A 20413-nucleotide genomic window follows, 5' to 3' on the forward strand; every position below is an offset into this window, starting at 1 on the left:
TATGTCTATACAACTTAAGCAAAGTGAACAGATATATACTATTTAGTGAATTTAGGTCTGCTCTAACTATAAAACAGAATTTTCTCTGCTTCAAAGATTCACACATACAGGTTGGGCTGCCCCAGATTCTTGGCCCACTAACATTCATTGGCATTAGGATGACCAAAACCTGGAGAGGCAGAGCTTGCTTACCAGAGAAATAGAAATACATTCTTGGGTTTGCTTGTTATTTTTATATTAATAATGGTGTAAGCAGTTGCTTCCAACATTCTATGCAGCTTTTGAATTCTTAGGTTACTTAGATGACAAAAAGTCCCACAGATGCTATTTGTCTGGATGTGAAAAAGCAGCATTCTTGTCATTGTTAGTTCAATGAGGTTTTTCTAAAGGCAAGGCTTTCTGAGTTTTTAGGTAGAGAGAATATTCATGGTCAAATACAGGACCTCCTTATGGAAGTCAGCCTGAGCATGTACAAGATGGAACAAATTCAAAAAGCTTCTGTCGTCTTCATTATGGTCTCCTATATGCCAAACACAGGAATAGACAGTAGGGAAAAGAAAATGACAATTAAAATTTGAAATATATGATTTATTTGAAACATAAGATGTTTTAATTGTCCCTAATAGTATTTAAACAGAAGACTTGTTGTTAGTGACCTTTATTAAGTCAGAAGTTAACCCCTGAAATCATGGAATTATGTAAGAACACTAGATTAGAAGTCTGAAGAAAAGGATGCTGGGCCATGCTTTATTACTTCTAACTTTATGACCTTGGGCAAGTCAGGTCATTTCTTAATGCCTTAGTTTTCTCATCTGTAAGATACAGTTAATTATCATGTTGGTTGCCTAATAAAACTATAAAATAATATTTACTGAAACTATACAACTATAAGATATTATTATAATAATTATGATAGTTGGCAAGTGAGCAAGTTAAAATTTTTGCTGTGCAAAATTGAAAGTGGTTCCTTTCAGAGCAGACTCTTCAAGTTTACTTTCTCCGTTAAAATCAATGCCAGATTTTAAAAGTGACAAAAACCAGGAACTACATATATCTCAAGGAAAAACAAACAAAAAAGTGTCTGTTCCTTCCTGGTTAGTTTAGAAATAAAAGTCTACACAGAACTAGCTCTGTCTTAAGTGGAGACTAGACTGCATTTTTACTTGCACCTGTGCACCATCTACATTCCTACTCACCAGACATAACTGATTGCAGCATTTCCATTATAATGCATGCAAATGCATTTGCCACACTCTGAAGGAAGTTAATTTTTTCCAATGGCGTGCTAAAGACATTGCAGACTTTTTGCATCATTTTAACTGCCCAATTCATGCAGTACAGTTCTTTCTCACACACCTGATGCAGACATACAAAGCATTATTGTAAACCTTCATGTGAAGAAAGCTATAGAATTTGAAAATGGTATTGACAATGATGGCTTATGATTTTACACAATTTATTATATACGACACCATACTGAATCTATAAAATGGGAAATGCTCTTATATCTAATGCTCCTTTTCTTTCAAATGGTACAACTGTAGTGGAACAAAGTGTGAAGTATATAAAAGCCTGGTTCAAGATTATCATAGAATATTATTTATCAATGCAAGAACTAATATCAAAAACAGTTATTGAATATATGCAAAATAAGACTTCTGCTCATTCACTCATTCAGTAACCATTTACTGGGCACCTATTAAGATGTGGAGATACAATGACAAGCCATAAAGACATGGCTCTATTTTCAAGGAGTCCAATGAGGGTGATAAATAAGTGATTTCAATAGGCAAGAGAACTCTACAGTATTATCAACTTCCCATCTTGAGAGTTTTAGGGAATATTTGTTTCTCCATTATTTAAAAGATAAACATTTAATGTAAAGATTACATGTTCCTAGCTAAAATTGACTGAAAAGTAAAAGCTTTATTTAATAACATTCTAAATGGCCCACTGAACTCACATAGCCAAATAGATAACATACAGCAATATAAACTATATATAAATATATAAACTATGAATATATAGTAGTGTAAGTAAATAATGTTAATCTGACAGGAAAGATTTATTAACTACTTATTATGTGTAAAGCACTATACCAGGCACTATGAAAAAAATAAGTGACACAGTCCTGGATTTCAAAGAGCTTGCAACCTACTTGGGGAGATGACCTACCCCACACATACAATGGTTTACAAACACTAATAGCAACTGAAGATAAAGAGAAGACAAATTGGAGGCAATTTAGCAAACAGATCAGAGTTGAGATGCTAATCAGAGAAGGCTTTTTAGAGGCTTCTCTCCACCCCTAGTGACTTTCTCTCCATTCCATTTGCTACAGTTCTGCCAAAATGACCCGCCAAAACCACAAAATGGATCATGTCTCTCCCCTTAAAACTTTTCAGCAGCTCCCTATTAGAAGATCAGTTCAAGCTCTGCAGAATGGCCTAAAAAGCCCTTCCTTACCTAGCCTCTCCCTTCCTGTCTAGCCTCACCTCCTGCTACTTCTCCTGCGTACATTTTACCCTTCAGAGATCATACTGAACTACTTACAGTGCCCTGAATATAGTCATGTGGTTACACTTATCTGTTGCCTTGAATAATCTGCAGCCACCGGCTACCTGCCTGGTGACCTCCTATTTATTTTTTAAAAGCTTTATCTACTGGGATTGGGGAAGCCCTCTCTGTCCTCCATTCTCCCGATACTGGCTCATTTGGCTACCTTTTTTTGTATGTATATTTGCACTTATTTCACTGTATTTATTTATGTGTATCTTGATATTTCTTTCTTTCTTTCTTTTTTTTTTTTTTTGAGACAGAGTCTCATTCTGTTGCCCAGGCTAGAGTGCCTTGGTGTCAGCCTAGCTCACAGCAACCTCAAACTCCTGGGCTCAAGCAATCCTTCTGCCTCAGCCTCCTGAGTAGCTGGGACTACAGGCATGTGCCACTATGCCCGGCTAAGTTTTTTCTATATATTTTTAGTTGTCCAGCTAATTTCTTTCTATTTTTAGTAGATACGGGGTCTCGCTCTTGCTCAGGCTGGTCTCGAACTCCTGAGCTCAAACAATCCATCCGCCTCGGCCTCCCAGAGTGCTAGGATTACAGGTGTGAGCCACCGCGCCTGGCCATACATATCTTGATATTTCTTAAAAGACTATAAGCAGCTTGTGGTCAGAGATTTGTTCTTTTATAATAATTTCCATAGTCCTAGAATCTAGCACAGTTTATGGTAAATAGTAAGCACTCAATAAGTTTATGTTAAATGAATTAATATTAAATATATTTTTAAGACTTTTTATTTTGAAACATTTTAACTATACAAAAGTAGAGAAAATAACAGAATGAATGCCCAGTACCCATTTCCCAGCTTCAACAATTGCCAACCTTGTTTCATTCAACTCTCCCCCCATTTACTTTCACATCCTCTTCCCATCCCATTGATTATTTTGAAATAAATCAAATGGGATGCTTTTTTAAAAATGGAATTTTTTAAAAAGAATGTAACTTAGCAGAGGCGTATAATGACAATCTAGATGTAAAGTGCAGAGAGTTAATATAAAGAATGATTCCAGGCCGGGCACGGTGGCTCATGCCTGTAATCCTAGCACTCTGGGAGGCAGAGGCGGGTGGATAGCTCGAGGTCAGGAGTTCGAGACCAGCCTGAGCAAAAGCAAGACCCCGTCTCTACTAAAAATAGAAAGAAATTATCTGGCCAACTAAAACGTATATATAGAAAAAATTAGCCGGGCATGGTGGCGCATGCCTGTAGTCCCAGCTACTCGGGAGGCTGAGGCAGTAGGATCGCTTAAGCCCAGGAGTTTGAGGTTGCTGTGAGCTAGGCTGACGCCATGGCACTCACTCTAGCCTGGGCAACAAAGCGAGACTCTGTCTCAAAACAGAAAAAAAAACGAATGATTACAAATATTATAGTTAATTATATATTTTAATACTTTGAGACTTTGAGAAAGAAACATTAAAAATATATACTTCAACACTTATTCTTTCAAAACACTTTGTGTACACTTCAATTCCTCAGGTTAGCTCCTGAAGGAATTGTGATGTTAAACAACTTGTTAGAGAAAATCTTATTTTTTACTTACCAAAGCCAAGAAGACTATGAGCCTTGCCAGTTCAATGGCTCGTCCATTCACAGCTTTACTAGCCATGAAAGTGAAACAGATGTTGTTCCCACTTAGGATTAGGAGACGTGCATTATTCTCCAGAAGCCACTCACGGGGAACCACTTATATTAGAGGAAGAATAGTTATTTAATGAGAAATTATACAATAGCTATAGTAAGCACCATTAAATACATGCAATATTATATCACTTTATTGGAAATACAATTACTGCCAAGGGAAATACTTGGGAAAAATGCTTTAGTTTTCCAATTACAGCATTGAGCCAGAGACAGATATTATGGCCATGTCATGGTGGCTCTTACAAATGTACTAGTAATATTGTCAAAGCAACCCTCCTCCACATAGATCAGCAGGCAAAGTGGCCTAATCCTGTGTAAGGAAAGAAACCTTGTAAACTTTAGAATCTAAAGGATTATGCAGGAATGAGAAAAATTGTTTTACCTCTCCTGTACCAGCAGAAGAGGGCTTTCTTCCTTACATAACCTAGCAGGGTACTTCTGAGAACTTGCAAAATGGGAGTAAGTAAGCTAATTAAACTATAAAACTTTCAAATAATAATAAATATATATTTATAAAATTGGAAATCAAAGGAAAGTAAGTTGATGATACACATTCGCTTCAAACATAATGCCAAATTCTTCAAATATTTTAGAGTATTTATTTATTTATTTTGAGACACAGTCTCACTCTGTCACCCAGGCTAGAGTGCTGTGGCATCAGCCTAGATCACAGCAACCTCAAACTCCTGGGTTCAAGCTATCTTCTTGCCTCAGCCTCTCAAGTAGCTGGGACTACAGGCATGTGCCACCATGTCCGGCTAATTTTTTTCTATATATTTTTAGTTGTCCAGCTAATTTCTATTTATTTTTAGTAGAGATGGGGTCTTGCTCTTGTTCAGGCTGGTCTCAAACTCCTGACCTCAAGGGATCCTCCTGCCTCAGCCTCCCAGAGTGCTAGGATTATAGGTGTGAGCCACTGCTACCAGCCATAAACATTTTAGAGCATTTAATGATTTCTAATAGGTACTTCATTTGTTAACGGCAGAATTATCCTTGCAATTTTATATCTGTATTCTACTAATAAATTTCTATTATTCCATGTTAGTAAATATATATTTTTTACCTGATAGTTCATCTACAAGACTGATAACATCATCTGCTGTCCACTCTTTAGTGCCTGTGTCATATAGTAATTTAATGGCATCAGCCAAACCTTTCAGACTGGATTCATCTGTAGGTCCTTCTACCATTTTCTGCCAAACTACCTGTCCTGAATTGAAACAAAAACTAGGCTATAACAGAATAGTTGGCTTTGTGATAAAGACTTCATGGATTGTTTAAAAAGCAAAGTGGATTGTGTGATGAAATTCCATTACTTATATTAATATAAGCTATTAATACTTTCATTTTAACTTTCATAATGAAAGGTTAATTCTGATAACAGCATAAATTTGAATGTTTCTTACTGATGTGATAGCTAAATGAAGTAAAGAAAAGTGGTTTCACTAAGCAGAATAGTACTTCTAGTTCAAAGATAATGCTACCCCATAAAAGAAAGTGGAATAAGCAATTAATGTAATATTACTAAAATCAAATAAAACCTATGGATGTCCTTCTAAAAAGAAAGCAGGCTATATGTGAGACTCAAACACTTCTATCAGGACAGAATAATTCAGTTAACTTTTGATTATTTATCATGATCAATTAGCAATTAGCAATTATCTTTGTGGATTACAGAAAACAAAATTTTAACCCCAGACTGGCTTCCTCTGCTACTCAACATACTTTAAGCTTATTACCTGTAAGTCAATGTGAACTGAAGAAATGCATGATAATTTTAACATTAAGCAAAATTAGGCAAAAACTTGCAAAAATTCCTATTTGTATTCAAAAATAAATAAAACATCAGTTCTGACTACCACTTTGCTTCACTAGCACTATTAGTTGCCTCTACTAGCAAACATAACCTTGAGTTAAGACAATGTTTAAACATGAAAAGCAGCTATTTTAGGTAAACCAGGGATGATAGGAATATATTTGGTAATGGCCTACAACAGAACAATTTCTTTCTTAGGCTAGTTTAGGTGATGTACAAGTTAGTGTAATATACATCTATGAAATCATGAAACAGTTTAGTCATTAGAAATGATGAAAACTGAGCAGGTGCAAAAAGATTTGCTTCCTAAAGTAAAATTAACCAGTTATATAACATACATCTCTGAAAAATGAGTGCTCACCATCCTGAGGAGAGATTGGACCAAAGATGATATACAGTAATCTTGCCTGATTCACCATTGGCCATGGTCTTAATAGTCGCGTCAACCAAAAAGCTGAATCACTTGGATGTGTCCAGTGATCAAGCAGGACACTCCTACAGAATAATCTGATCCTTAACTCCAGTTTTCGGGCACTTCCTATGAAGACAAAAGAGTTGTAAACCATTCTTCCTAGAAAGGTTGATGTGCATATTGGATAGTGATCAGAACAACTTATTAACCACTGTAGTTAAACAGTGATCATAAACTGGGTTTCTAAACAAGATGTAACCAAGAGATTATCTGTTCTTCTGATGACCTAATTTCAATATTGGCTATCTACCTACCCTTACCTTAGTGATTTGTAAATACTTTGAATAATGGGTCAATCAAAAGACACACTTAAGGTTTACCAGAATCTTATACAATTTTGGATTTAAAAATAAATAAATGTAGAGAAAGGTCAAAGACATACATCATTAATATACTTTGTACTGAAATCATTATTTCATATTCTTGTATAAAAACTTCAGATTATCAAGGGACTACTTTTAAAAACAGCTTTATTGAGATATAATTCACATACTTTACCGATTTAAAGTGTACAATTCAATGGTTTTTAGTATATTCACAGATATGTGTAGCCATTACCACAGTCAATTTTAGAACATTTTCATCTCTTCAAAAGGAAATCCTGTTCTTTTAGCTATCACCCCCCTATCTCTCTGTCCTTTACTAGCCACAGCCCCAAGCAACCAATACTCTACTTTCTGTCTCCATAGATTTCCCTATGCTGGATTTTCTTTTTTTTTTTTTTTTTTTTTTTGAGACAGAGTGTCACTCTGTTGCCCGGGCTAGAGTGAGTGCCGTGGCGTCAGCCTAGCTCACAGCAACCTCAAACTCCTGGGCTTAAGCGATCCTACTGCCTCAGCCTCCCGAGTTGGTGGGACTACAGGCATGTGCCACCATGCCCGGCTAATTTTTTTTCTATATATATATTTTTAGCTGTCCATATAGTTTCTTTCTATTTTTTAGTAGAGACGGGGTCTCGTTCTTGCTCAGGCTGGTCTCGAACTCCTGAGCTCACACAATCCGCCCGCCTCGGCCTCCCAAGTGCTAGGATTACAGGCTTGAGCCACCGCGCCCGGCCTTGGATTTTCATATGAATTAAATCGTATAGTATGTGGCCTTTTGTGACTGGCTCACTTCATCTAACATAGTATTTTCAAGGTTCATCCATCTTGTAGCATATATCAGTACTTCATTTCTTTTTATGGCCAACTAATATTCCATTGTATAGATGTACCACATTTGTTTATCCATTCACCCGTTGATGGACATTTGGGTTGTTTCCACATTTTGACTATTAGGAATAGTGCTGCTATTAACATTCATGTACAATTTTCTGTGTGGACATATGTTTTCATTTCTCCTGGGTATACACCTAGGAGTAGAATTGCTGGATCATATGATAATTCTATGCTTAATCATTTGACGAACTTCCAGACTGTTTTCTAAAGTGACTGCACCATTTTATATTCCCAACAAGAACATTATGAGGGTTCCCATAGCTTCACATTCTTGCCAACACTTGTTTTCTAACTTTTTGATTCTAGCCATCCTAGTAGATGTAAAATGGTATTTCACTATTTTTGGTTTTTTGAACAGCTTTATTGAAATATAACTTATACACCTAGGAATTATAAAATTCACCCATTTAAAGTATACAATTCAATGGGCTTTGATATTTTACATTACTAATTTTTTATATTGTGGTAAAATATAGATAACAAAATTTGCCATTTTAACCACTTTTAAATGTACAATTCAGTGGCATCAATTATATTCACAAAGTTGTTCAAACAACACCACTGCCTATTTCTAAAACTTTTTCATCACTCCAACACAGACTCTGCAACCATTAAGCAATAACTCCCCATTCTCCCCTGCCCCTAGCTCCTAGCTCCTGGTAACCTCTGATCTACTTTCTGTCTCCATGAATTTGTCTGTTCTAGGTATCTCATAAACATAGAATCATGCAATATTTGTCCTTTTGTTCCTGGCTTCTCTCACTTAGCATAATGTGTTCAAGGTTCATCCATGTTATAGCATACGCCTCATTTTCTTTATCCATTCATCTGTTGATGGATACTTGTGTTGTTTCAACCTTTTGGCTATTATGAATAATGCTGCAGTGAACATTAGCATACAAGCATCTAAATCCTTGCTCTCATTCCATTAGGTATATACCTAGGAGTGGAATTGCTGAGTCATATGGTAATTTTGTTTAGCTTTTTGAGGAACAACCAAACTGTTTTCCACAGTGGCTGCACCATTTTACACTTTACATTTTCACACCATTTACATTTTACTTACTTGTAGCTAAAACAAGTGTAAATGAAAAGTCTACTAATGATCTAAGGCTGTATATAAGTACTCCCTGGTGTGTCAAGCCAAGTAACATGGAAGTTTAGAGGAGAGAGATTACTGCAGGTGGGGGGAGATCAGGAAAGGCTTAACTGAGGAGGTCAGGCAAATTGGGTCTTAAAGGATGAGGAGAGAGCATATTTCAGAAAAATTAGAATAAATAGAAGGTACTGAGATAGAAATGTTTAAGGGGTGTCTAAGACACAATGAGCAGGGCAATATGCCTATGTCAAACTGACACAGAAAGTAGTGGGCAGTAAATTTGAAAAAGTAAATTGGGGCCAGAATGTGGAGGCCAGCATAAGTAATTTTGACTTTATTTTGAAGACATCAGAGAGGTAACAAAAGTTTTTGATTAAGAGAAGGGCATAGGCCGGGCCTGGTGGCTCACGTCCGTAATCCTAGCCCTCTGGGAGGCCGAGGCGGGTGGATCGCTCGAGGTCAGCAGTTTGAGATCAGCCTGAGCGAGACCCTGTCTCTACTAAAAATAGAAATTAAAATTATCTGGACAACTAAAAATATATATAGAAAAAATTAGCCAGGCATGGTGGCGCATGCCTGTAGTCCCAGCTACTCGGGAGGCTGAGGCAGTAGGATCGCTTAAGCCCAGGAGTTTGAGGTTGCTGTGAAGTAGGCTGACGCCACGGCACTCACTCTAGCCCGTCTCTGTCTCAAAAAAAAAAAAAAAGAAGGGCATGATAAATTAATTTTCTTATTGTTTCATCAGGATTCTAAATCTGCCTTTTTGATCTATAACTGTTTTATTATGAAATATTTCAAGTTGACAGAAAAAAGAGACACTATAACAAATATGGCGTGCCTATCATCTAGCTTTGCCAAAGCTTTATTTTTTGCTATTTTTGCTTCAGATTTTTAAAAATAAATAAAACATTACACAGATAGAGTTAAAGCTTTTTGTATATCACTTCCAATCCCTTTCCTCTTCTTCCCCAGAGGTAATCAACACCCTGAATTGGGTTTTATCCATCCTGTACTAGTCAGGTTCTCTAGAGAAACAGAACCAACAGGATGGATGGGTGTGTGTTTGTGTGTGTGTGTGTGTGTGTGTGTGTGTGTGTGTGTGTGTGTGTGTGGAGACAGACAGAGAGAAAGAGAGAGAGAGAGAGAGAGATTGATTTTAAGGAATTGGCTCACACAGTTGTGCAGGCAGGGTAGGCTGGCAGGCTGGAGACCCAGGGAAGAGTTGCACTCCGAGTCCAAAGGCAGTCTGCTGGCAGAATTCCTTCTTGCTTGAGGAGGTCAGTCTTTTTCTATTAAGGCTTTCAACTGATTGGATGAGGCCCACCCATATTATGGAGGGTAATCTGCTTCACTCAAAGTCTACTGATTTAAATGTTAAGTTCATCTAAAAAAATACCTTCACAGAAACACCTAGAATAATGTTTGACCAAATATCTGGGTACTATGGCATAGCCAAGTTGACTACACAAAATTAACCATCATACTATCCACTATGTTCTTATAATTTTTTACACATGTAATGTAACCATAATGAATAAATATAATTGTTTTACATGTTTTTAATATGTATACAAATGGTATCATACTGAAAGTATCCTTTGGTAACATTTTTCTCAAATTATGTTTTAAGATTTATCCATATTAATATATATAGCTCTAGTTCATTCATTTTAACTGCTGATGGTTTTAATTATATGAATATACCAAAATTCATCTATCCATTCTCCTGACAATAGGCATTTAGATTGTTTGCGGTTTTTCATGGTTACAAATAATGCTGCAATGTTCATTCTTACACGTCTCTCTGTGCACATTGTGGGAGTTTCTCAGAGTGAAATTGCTAGATGTAAGAGTCTATAATTTTGAAAATATGAAATATTTCAGGTACATAGAAAGGTTCAAAGAATATTATAATGAACTCTTTACCACCCAGCTTAAGGAATAAAACATTATCAGTACAGCTGAACCCCTCTGAGTAATTCTCTTTCTCCAATTGCACACTGCTTTTTGCCTCACTATCCCATTCAGTGTTTATCATTCCCTTACGTTTCTTTGTTCTTTTACTATATATGTTACAGTGTATTTTTAAATACATTTTTGAACTCTGCTTTTTTTTCTATTTTAATCTCTGTATAATATTATCTGCAAATTGTAGATCTTTACCTGGTTTGCTGCAGACAACAGTTTGCATCTTACGGGAGAGGTTAGTCAGCTCACATAAAAAGTTAAAAACACGATGACACTCAAGTTCATCCCAACCTGCTGTTAAGGTCTGAGGAAAATAAAATAAAGGAAATACTGCAGATGTTCAGACCATCAAATTAAAATGTAAGTCACTACTGCCTTATGAGCATAACTTTTTAGTGCATGATAAGGTGACATGCAATTTTTATCCACTATGGAACTATCAAATTAATAAGAAATTTAAATAAACAAAACCTAGAAAGGCTGCAAAATCTAAGTTTCTTTTTGGTTGGAAAGGAAGTATATTTTTGGAGAGCTTTTAAATGGTACTGAATCCTGAACTTTGACAATATAAGGAAAATAACAAAGTAAGGCCAAAGCCCACAGCTTTAGTCATCTGACTCATAGCCACACACCATAGCTTAGTTTTAAGACTACATAGTAGGACCCCTATGATCCCCCCAGTTGTCATTTATGATACTGCTTACAAATGATAATCTCATTTTAATGTGATAATTTTGAGCATTTTTGACTTCTGGATGTGAACATCCAAAAAACTTTTATTAGCAAAAATTTATATCTTTGAAACTACTAGAATGTACAAACATATACGAAAAGGACATTCAAATGGTTTATAACCATAATTACATTTTTAAAGGTTTATTAATCACATAAATTCTTCTTAAAATAGTTAACTGGATTTAAGGAGTTTAAAAATGAATCTTAAGTGGGAGGAGGAAGGAAGGGATGGGTAAATTCACACCTAACAGGTATAATGCACACTATCTGGGTGATGGACACACTTATAACTTTGACTTAAATTGTACAAAAGCAATTTATATAACCAAAACTTTTGTACCCCCATAATATTCTGAAATTTAAAAAATTTAAAAAAGTAAAAGAAACTGATGACAGTGATTACTTCTGGTAAATGGAACTCAGTGGACAAGGAGGGAGACTTACTTTTCACTTTATACATTTCGTACCCTTGGATTTGTTCATGAATACATGTGTATGTATTACCTGTCCCCCCAAGAGAAAGAAACAAACAAAAAACAAAAACAAAATTAAAGAAGTAAAAATCTGTCTTAGAAGAGGGCTGGGCTAGTATGAAGACCTAGGCCTCCAGAATCTGGTTGTGTAGGAGTTGGTGACTGGTAGGCTGAGACATAGAGCCAGTTTCTTCCAATTGCAGTAACTACCTCACAAGGTTGTTGTAAGTTTTAAATTAATTAATACATGTCAACTCCTTAGAACAGTGTCTGGCATAGTAAGGGCTCAATAAATGCCAGTTATTATTATTGTCTCTGTTTGCAATAAAAGATTAGTAAAAATATTCTTGAAATCATACAATTGATTTCTAAAATCATATCTTGACTAGGCCACAATTTTAAACTCTCTCTCTCTCTCTCTACACACACACACACACACACACACACACACACACACACACACACACCCCACCTCATAATATTTCTAGTCTTTACAATTGGCTGGAAACTTTGAGGACATTGGTATAGAGTAAATAACTTAAAACATTTTCACCACTGAGAAACTCAAGAAGATAATCTGAGATGGCAAACACACTGTTAGATTAATATGTTTTCAAATCTTCATAATTTTATTTTGCTGTCTTTAAAGTTATTATAACTTCTACGAATCTATGGAAAAATAGATTACATGCTCTACTTGTTAACCATTCAAAAAACATTCCTTTTCTTTTTTCATTAAAAAAAGTACCTGTAAAAACATGCCATAACATGGTAATCCTAAACATTGCATAGGAGCTGGACAGCCATTGAATTTAAAACAGGAAACCTGTAAAGAGAACAACTATTAATACCTCCTTTTCACTGGAACTATACAATGACTTGACATTCAAATTTAATGGAAGTCAACAAGAATTTTTTCAGTATATATTCTGATTAGCATTGTGTTATATAGTGAGGATTACAAAAGAAGTATAAAACAAAGTCTTTGCCCTCAAGGAGCTCACAATTTATTTAGGAGAATAAGATATACCCATGTGAAATTATTACAATAATTCAGGTCAGAATATGTATAAATGTAAAAATGAATGAATAAATACTATAATAAGATAATATGAAAACTGGGAAAAGATAAATTTGGGAATGATCCAAAGAGTTTAATGAAGGAAACATTAAATAAGCAATGTCTTAAAGTAGGATTTTGATATAAAGAATGGAAAGGATTGGTGAGGGAAACAATATGAACAAAATTGTATGGAGGTAGAAGAAACAATGTTCATTTGGTAAGAAAGATATGATAACTTTAATTAGGCTCAAAGTAGTAGGAAATAAGGTTGCATTGTTGGAAAAACCCTAAATATCAGCAATAGACTTTGGACTTTATCTTGCTGAAATTGAGTAGCTACTAAAAGATTTCTAAATAAGAAAGTTATCTGGATGAATGTGATGCTTTAGGAAGAATAACCTTAATTCAGCATACAGAATGGTTTGGAGAGTAATGAAATGGATGGCAGAAAGATTATCTGGGAAGCTGCTGCAATAATAAAGACCAAAATTCAATGCAAATACTGACATGAAAAAAAGTCAGTGCATCAGAAAGTTTGCATAGTACTGAGTGTAGAACTGAACCATCAGAGTTGGATGTATGTTTGGATTTGTACAGTAAAACTCAGTCTTATTTAGAGATTATGCTCAAATGCATTGATACAGATACCTAAATCTACTATCATAAAAGGTCTGTCATTTTATATATTAAAAAGACCTTCCTATGTTTTTGTACATTTAAACAATAAGATTTTAACATTTAGAAATTATTTCATTTTAATAAATACCTAAATCATCACTTTAAAACTTCCCCAGTATTCTTATGTGGGGTAAAAATACTTTATACTGTGAGAAACATAATAAATTTGACTTATGTGCTTAGTTACATACAAAAATTGTTTTATAATAAGTAAAAGACTACTGTACTACATTTTGGTGCTATATAATCTCTAAGTACTTTGTAAAATATTAGATTATGATAAATCAAATTTTTAGTGCTAATTTATGAAATTCCACTAATTAAAGATAGATTTAAAATGAGTATAACGCATTAATAATAAAATATCTTTACTGACAATCAAAATTGTGAACTAATTCAGAAGTATGATCTTACTTCTGTTAGTATCTTGTGAATATACTTTAGCCTTTCCTTGGTGGGTAGCAGCAACGTGCATCTTTTAAACAGTAGACCTAAGAAAGTAAAAAGATATACAAAAAAATGATAACAATGCAATCAATTTAAGAATATCAACAGAGCACAGTATGTTCCCTGAAAGTCAAGTATGGTATATCCCAGTGGAAAATGAGTTGATATGATTTTTAAGAAAAAGTTTGGGAGGAAGGGTGTAAAACACTTACATGGTATTTACCAAGTGACTCTGATGTCTATCTAAAAGGCTTTAGCATGCGATCTTGCAGAAAAGTTTTTAAAATTGATACTATAGGACATATGTGGAAAAGTATTTAGAGTTAAAAAATACAATAATAAGACATAAAGATACACTAGGGAAACTTTATTTTGTCTATTACATAGAAAACAGATTCCAATATCTCTTGAAATTAACCTCATGTCCACAAAGGAAAATGTTTTGGGAGTTGTTAATGTAAAACATGGAAAGAATGAGAAAAGAGATTTTATATTCCCCTCTCCAAATATAAAAATTTTAAGTCATAAGTACTTAAAATTTCAGAGGTTAGATTTTTTTTTTCCTTTCACTGAAAGTATTCAGTAAGGATGAAATATCTATCTCTTCCTTCAAAAATATCCTTTTATGGGGATTGCATGTTAAGAATGTACAGGATTTTGTGTTCAGATATTTATGAAAGGAAAAAACCCTTCAATTTCTCAGTGAGATATGTAATTTGAGCTACAGTGACAGGAAGTGTTTGATTGGTTTCCTCTAAGTATTCTGTTTTCCTAAAATGGCAATACATTGTTAACATTCATATAAGGGCAAATGTACTCAATCTAAAAATAAAATATATGGTAGGAAAATATATACCTGAATCTCATGAATCTTCAGTTTTCATCTTCTCTACATTTACTTTTTTAATAACTGAAGAATCTATGGGAATCTAATTTATTTTTAGAAGTTGCTATGTTTGGGTAACACACGAACAGAATTAAGTTCTAAACATAATCCCTCCTTATTTTTGTATAAAAAAGATATTTTTCAATGTTTAGTTTTTAGGCTGAGTTCTTTTCCTTTCATACTTTGGCTTCCAGTCCCATGACATATCATAGCTGAGGAACTGTAAGAATGTATTGTAAGTTGGTTGCCTGTTCTTATATAAAACTCCTATTTTTAAGGATTGAAATTTATGATAAAACCCAATACTGGCTGACTTTTTTTTTAAAACACAGGTGCTCTGCTACATCCTTTAGAGACCAACTTCTTTAAGTTGTTCCCACTAAAATAGAGTCAGATATAATGCTCTTTCCACACTGGCCATCTGCTCTGTTTTATATGAAGAAGCAAATTAAAATTTATAATCTTCAAAGCACAGGATTCTGAAAATGTTATTTTAATGTGTGAAAATAAGAACAGATCAGATAGGAATGGCAACATGAGAAAATGGTAAGTATATCAAACATTTACCTAGAGAATCAGTCATAAGCCAGGTGTCTGCATTAAAATTAAATGGAAGGTTGAAATCATCACATGAACAAAAACATTTTTAAAAGCTAGCTATTAAGATCACTATATATTTGTATTTTTAAACTGAATTATCCTTATAATTGTCTTAATGCTTTGTTTGTTTGTTTAAGCAATTGAGATTTGGTCAGGGAGGAAAAAATTCAATTACCACTTCCCCTGCAACTAAAGATGTTTGAAAAAAGACATTTACAATGAGAAGTAGCAAAAAGCAATTGCCATATTTTTGTTACAGCATTTACTAAGCCTAATTATAAATACTGAAACCAACAACATTGTAATCAGATTACATACTTTTCATTTGGTCTTATTAAATACACAGGTAATTATCAAAATACTTTGATATATTCACATATCTATGTAGTCTTATTTTATTATCTTAAAGCTAGGCATACCCAGGTTACTAAAAGGCAATATTCACTTAACTTGCTATTATGCATTTATTTAAATCACAACATTATCTTAATATTTGGTTTTATTGCCATGCTTTGGTTAATTATAAAGTGGTTTCAAATTAAATTGGTGTCATTAGTCAAATCAAAATTAGAATTTTATTTCAGCACTCTTAGGGAGAATGAAATTGACAGAATGGAGTAAAAGACATAAATGATTATAAGGGAAGAAAGATCATACAGAATTTCCTTTGATAAGGTCAATTTAATTATAGCATAATAGTTTATTAGTAAATGTGTAGCATGCTTAAAATAAACCTATAGTTTCTGATAAGAGAATAAATAATCTTCCACAATAATATGTTTAAATTTCTTTTCTATTTTTAAGAACTAGATTATGGTTGCAAGGGAAAAAAGATATAGAAGTGGACTCTAATGATCCATAGGATCCATAGGAAGTAAAGCATAGAAAATACATCAATTTCCTAAACTGGTAAGCCTCCTAGACAATAAGCATAGGTGACATTTTATTCACATGAAATCACAAGGACTAACACTTTACATTAAAGTTCATTTTCTTGTCTTTAAAGATAAGTGTAAGAAATTGTTGTTTGGGGAAAGTCCTCACACTGAAGAGTAGAAACACTACAGAAACAGGCACATTTTAGAAAATATTCCATTTCCCATTGGCCTTACAGAATTTTATAATAAATTCCTCTTAAGTAAGCATAGTTTTTTACTTGTTGCTATTCTCATTACATAAATTACCTAGAGATTTGTAGTGTTCCAGTATAGCAGAGTCTTGTCTCCTGCCAGGCAGCTCAAGGTTATGAAAGTCCTGTAGTAAAAGTCTTTTGCTTCCTGATGAGGTTGAGATATAATTAATAATTTGCTGGCTGACTGTTTTGGACACCATGCTTAGCATGCTGATATCCTTCACTATCAAAAGAAATATTTATATATACATTTATATATGAATAAATGGCTTAAATGCAAGAATGTCACTATTAGTATACTACATAACTTAACTCAATAATAATAATTATAATAATAAACCAGTGGGAAAAAAGAGAAAAATCTTAATAGTGTTTTAAATTCAGTTCTCAATGAATTAGAAACATGTTGGGATGTAACAATCAAGTTACCATGCCATTATCATTAGAGGTATGCTTTAAAGAGTCTGAATATTGTGCTTTCTCATTGTACCCCTTACCTGACAATGATGAAACTTTAGAAAAAAACCTTCATGTTAATGCCACTAACATTTTAGCAAGGACTATGATGACAAACTAGCTCTTGGGAAAAATTAAAATACTCTAGCATTTTGTGTAGCCTATTCACAATCCCCAAACCTCACCTGACAAATATCTTAAAATTATTTGGAATATTTCCAATGGCAAGGCTTTAAAACTTCCAAGTGTTGATAAGGGCTGAGAGTCTGAGCCAAGAGTGTTGGAAAAATAGCTGGATCGACGATTACTACGTCTACATTTCTGGTTGGGAATCAAAGTGAAATTGGTATTTATTCTGGATGCCATCCTTGTTCTTATCTCATCAATTTATCCTGGTTAGAAAAACAAAGTACAAGAGACAAAGAAGAGAAATTAAAGCAATGCAGAGCTGGTTTTCATTTGTTTGTTTATTTATTTATTTTTATTTTTTTGCAATAGGGTCTCACTCTGTTGCCCAGGCTGGAGTGCAGTGGCATGATCATAGCTCACTGCAGCCTTGAACTCCTGGGCTCAAGTGATTCTCCTGCCTCAGCCTTCCAAAATGCTGGGATTATAGGCATGAACCACCATGCCCAGCCTGTCTGTTTTTAATGAAGAGGTTGATGCTATGATGGGCAATACGCAATAGCTGTCTCCATATTTATAAAAGTTTTAATATGATGTCTAATTTATGGAGTTCCCACCAATAGAGTCTATTTATTCATCTCAGCATCATTTCAAAAATTTTTAAATCCTTTACCTCCTGGCCAAATAGTCTGGATAAAGTTTTAGTAGGAAATGAGACAAGTATTTGGGTGAGATATATTCTAAGACGAGAAAAATGCAAAATAGAAAAAAAAAATAAAAGATTTGACACAAAATCAATATAAGACAAAATACATTCAATATCTGTCAATTAGTATGTTGTTTTTCCAACCTTTATATTCTAAAAATCAAAGCATTAATGTAGATTTAAAAATTTGTAGTAATGTTTTTCTATTTCTTAAAAACTCAGTAATGACATGTTCTTTTGTTTGAAACAATAAAAACAAAGAGATAAAAAATAGACTTAATGTTTAGAACAATTTAAATTTACTAGCTCTAATAGATTAAGTAGGTGATATTACTATTACCAATCATGTAATATATACCAATCATGTATAATATACAACTAAGCAGTGAAATTAGTCTTATAAAATTAATAAGACTAGAATAAATAGATAAATAGTAATACTTTGCCCCTCAGTTCCACTTTGTGTTAATAGTAGGAAGTGATATGTCTTAGGCAGGGCCTATACAACTTGATTTCAAAAATGAACATTTCCTAAAGGAAACTTATTAAACATAACTTGTTAAAACCACTGATTATTTACTTACACTAAATATTATTAAAAATATGTATCTCACACAGTGACTCTGTGTCACTTTATTGCTTCAGTTCAGAAAATGTCTATGTATGTATATACATACACACATATATGTGCTAACTGTAACACCTATGTAAGGCTCCTTGTTTCTGAAGTAACAAGTAAGACATTTCATCAAAGAGTTACAAATATATCTGACCAAAATACAATTTCTCTTTTCCATACAAAATGGCTAAAGTCACGTTGTTACCTATTCATCTCAAAAGGTTACATATCAATTTATATCAATTTAAAACTAGTTATACATTTGAAAACATGACAAAGAAATTCAGTGCTTAGTGAAAAGCATAATCTGAACCTCCTTTCAAACCAAACCTTATTGTTTTGCTTCAGCATTCAGTAAACACTTAAATTAGTAGATATTTTTAAAAAATCATTAAAATTACACAAATAACATGTCAAAAAGCTTACAAAATACATCTAAACAAAAAGAAAATTAAATTCACTTGTAAACACTTTGGTTTACATCACTCCAGAATTTTATATATATATTTATTCCTTTTTAACAAAAAAGGGAGATCACTATTCATGCTATTTTGTAATCTGCTTTTTTTCAATGAATTCTCTTTCCATGCTAATAAATATACTTCTACAAGTATATATATTTTAATGGCTGCATGTAATACTACCAAGTGGAAGAATCTTAGTTTATTTAATCCCTGAAGTTGTTTTTAACTTTTCACCGTAGGTGTTTAAAGCATTTTAATATCAATAAAATATAAATCTGGCCTGGGATTTGCCGTTTCTCTAAGGAATCTTGTAAAGTGGGACTTGGGTGGGGCCTGCGGGTTTTTCAAAGTCTCACTGACACCCTGCGGTTGGGGACTTTGGTGTGTGGACTAAGTATATATACAGTCAAACCTTTGAGGGGATTAAAAAATAGTGGGCCCAAATTCTTTTAAAATTCAAGTCTCCTCTTACAATTCCTTATTTTCCTCACTCAGACCTGGATGTTTTGCGGAGGAAACCGAGGCTTTCCTGAAAATCCTAAAGGGTGTAATCTAAAATTATTTCTAGTTTCCTTTCACCCCCCCCCCCCCAGGGAACAGGACTCACAGACCAAAATAATAACAAAGTGACGTTTCAATGCCCCTGTTCCATCCCACTAATTTTGACCCTGTGTGAAAGGTTTTGAGGGCCTGATTGGACGAACTTTCCCCGCCTTTCAGAGAAAAACGTCAAAAAGCAATTCACCGGGATTTCTGTTTTGTTTTAACATAAAATCCTTTGAAGAGACCCCTCTGCTCGTGTATTCAGCCCAAAATATCTCCAAAGAGGCAAACTAGGGAGACCTAAAGGAGAAATTGGTCAATATGAGAATCAAACCACCTGGTGATGCATTTTTTAACCCCTTCAGTCTATGAAAAGCTGAAATTATCTTAAGAAAGTATTGAGGGGAAAAAAACCCTCCTTTTACCACAGATTTTGACAGTTTTCCAGCTAAACAGTCACAGGAAAATGGGATTTAGTCGTTTTGCCCCACCATCCTCAAATTTCTTAGTGTTTAAAAAAGAAAGTATCTCCTCAAAGCTTTCCCAGCGGGAAGTGGGAGGGTCCGGCTCCGGTCGGCTCCGGTCGGCTCCGGGGCTGCGTTCCCGCCTCCCAAGCGCCCCCGTGGCTTCGGGAATATTTTAGAATCCTCCCAGGAGCCCCAGCGTGGAGGAGGCCCCGCCCCCTCATGAATAGCAAGAGAACCGGCTCCCA

The 20413-nt window shown here is 34.3% G+C and overlaps 1 protein-coding gene across 1 annotated transcript; it reads right to left on the bottom strand.

The window, feature by feature from the left end:
- Positions 1 to 110: 110 nt before the first annotated feature.
- FBXO47 (F-box protein 47) lies at positions 111 to 20265 on the bottom strand. The gene is made up of 11 exons (XM_045526346.1): positions 20127 to 20265; positions 17429 to 17635; positions 16840 to 17010; positions 14137 to 14213; positions 12730 to 12807; positions 10969 to 11077; positions 6379 to 6555; positions 5265 to 5411; positions 4101 to 4243; positions 1197 to 1356; positions 111 to 520 (listed from the first exon to the last, which is right to left on the bottom strand). The coding sequence occupies exons 2-11, from the start codon at positions 17607 to 17609 to the stop codon at positions 408 to 410; spliced, it is 1356 nt and encodes a 451-aa protein (XP_045382302.1). The 5' UTR covers positions 17610 to 17635; positions 20127 to 20265; the 3' UTR covers positions 111 to 407.
- Between the last annotated feature and the right edge of the window lie 148 nt (positions 20266 to 20413).

This window comes from Lemur catta, chromosome 15 (assembly GCF_020740605.2).
Source record: "Lemur catta isolate mLemCat1 chromosome 15, mLemCat1.pri, whole genome shotgun sequence".
Lineage (NCBI taxonomy): Eukaryota > Metazoa > Chordata > Mammalia > Primates > Lemuridae > Lemur > Lemur catta.

What these genes read in the sequence shown, in the direction of transcription:
- FBXO47 (XM_045526346.1), bottom strand. Translation starts at nt 17,609, where the DNA reads ATGGCATCCAGAATAAATACCAATTTCACTTTGATTCCCAACCAGAAA. An exon ending in TCCAATCTCTCCTCAGGATG is followed by an intron (nt 5,412 to 6,378) that starts GTGAGCACTCAT and finishes GTTTCAATTCAG; the next exon opens with GACAGGTAGTTTGGCAGAAA. An exon ending in GCTGCAATCAGTTATGTCTG is followed by an intron (nt 521 to 1,196) that starts GTGAGTAGGAAT and finishes TTTGGCATATAG; the next exon opens with GAGACCATAATGAAGACGAC.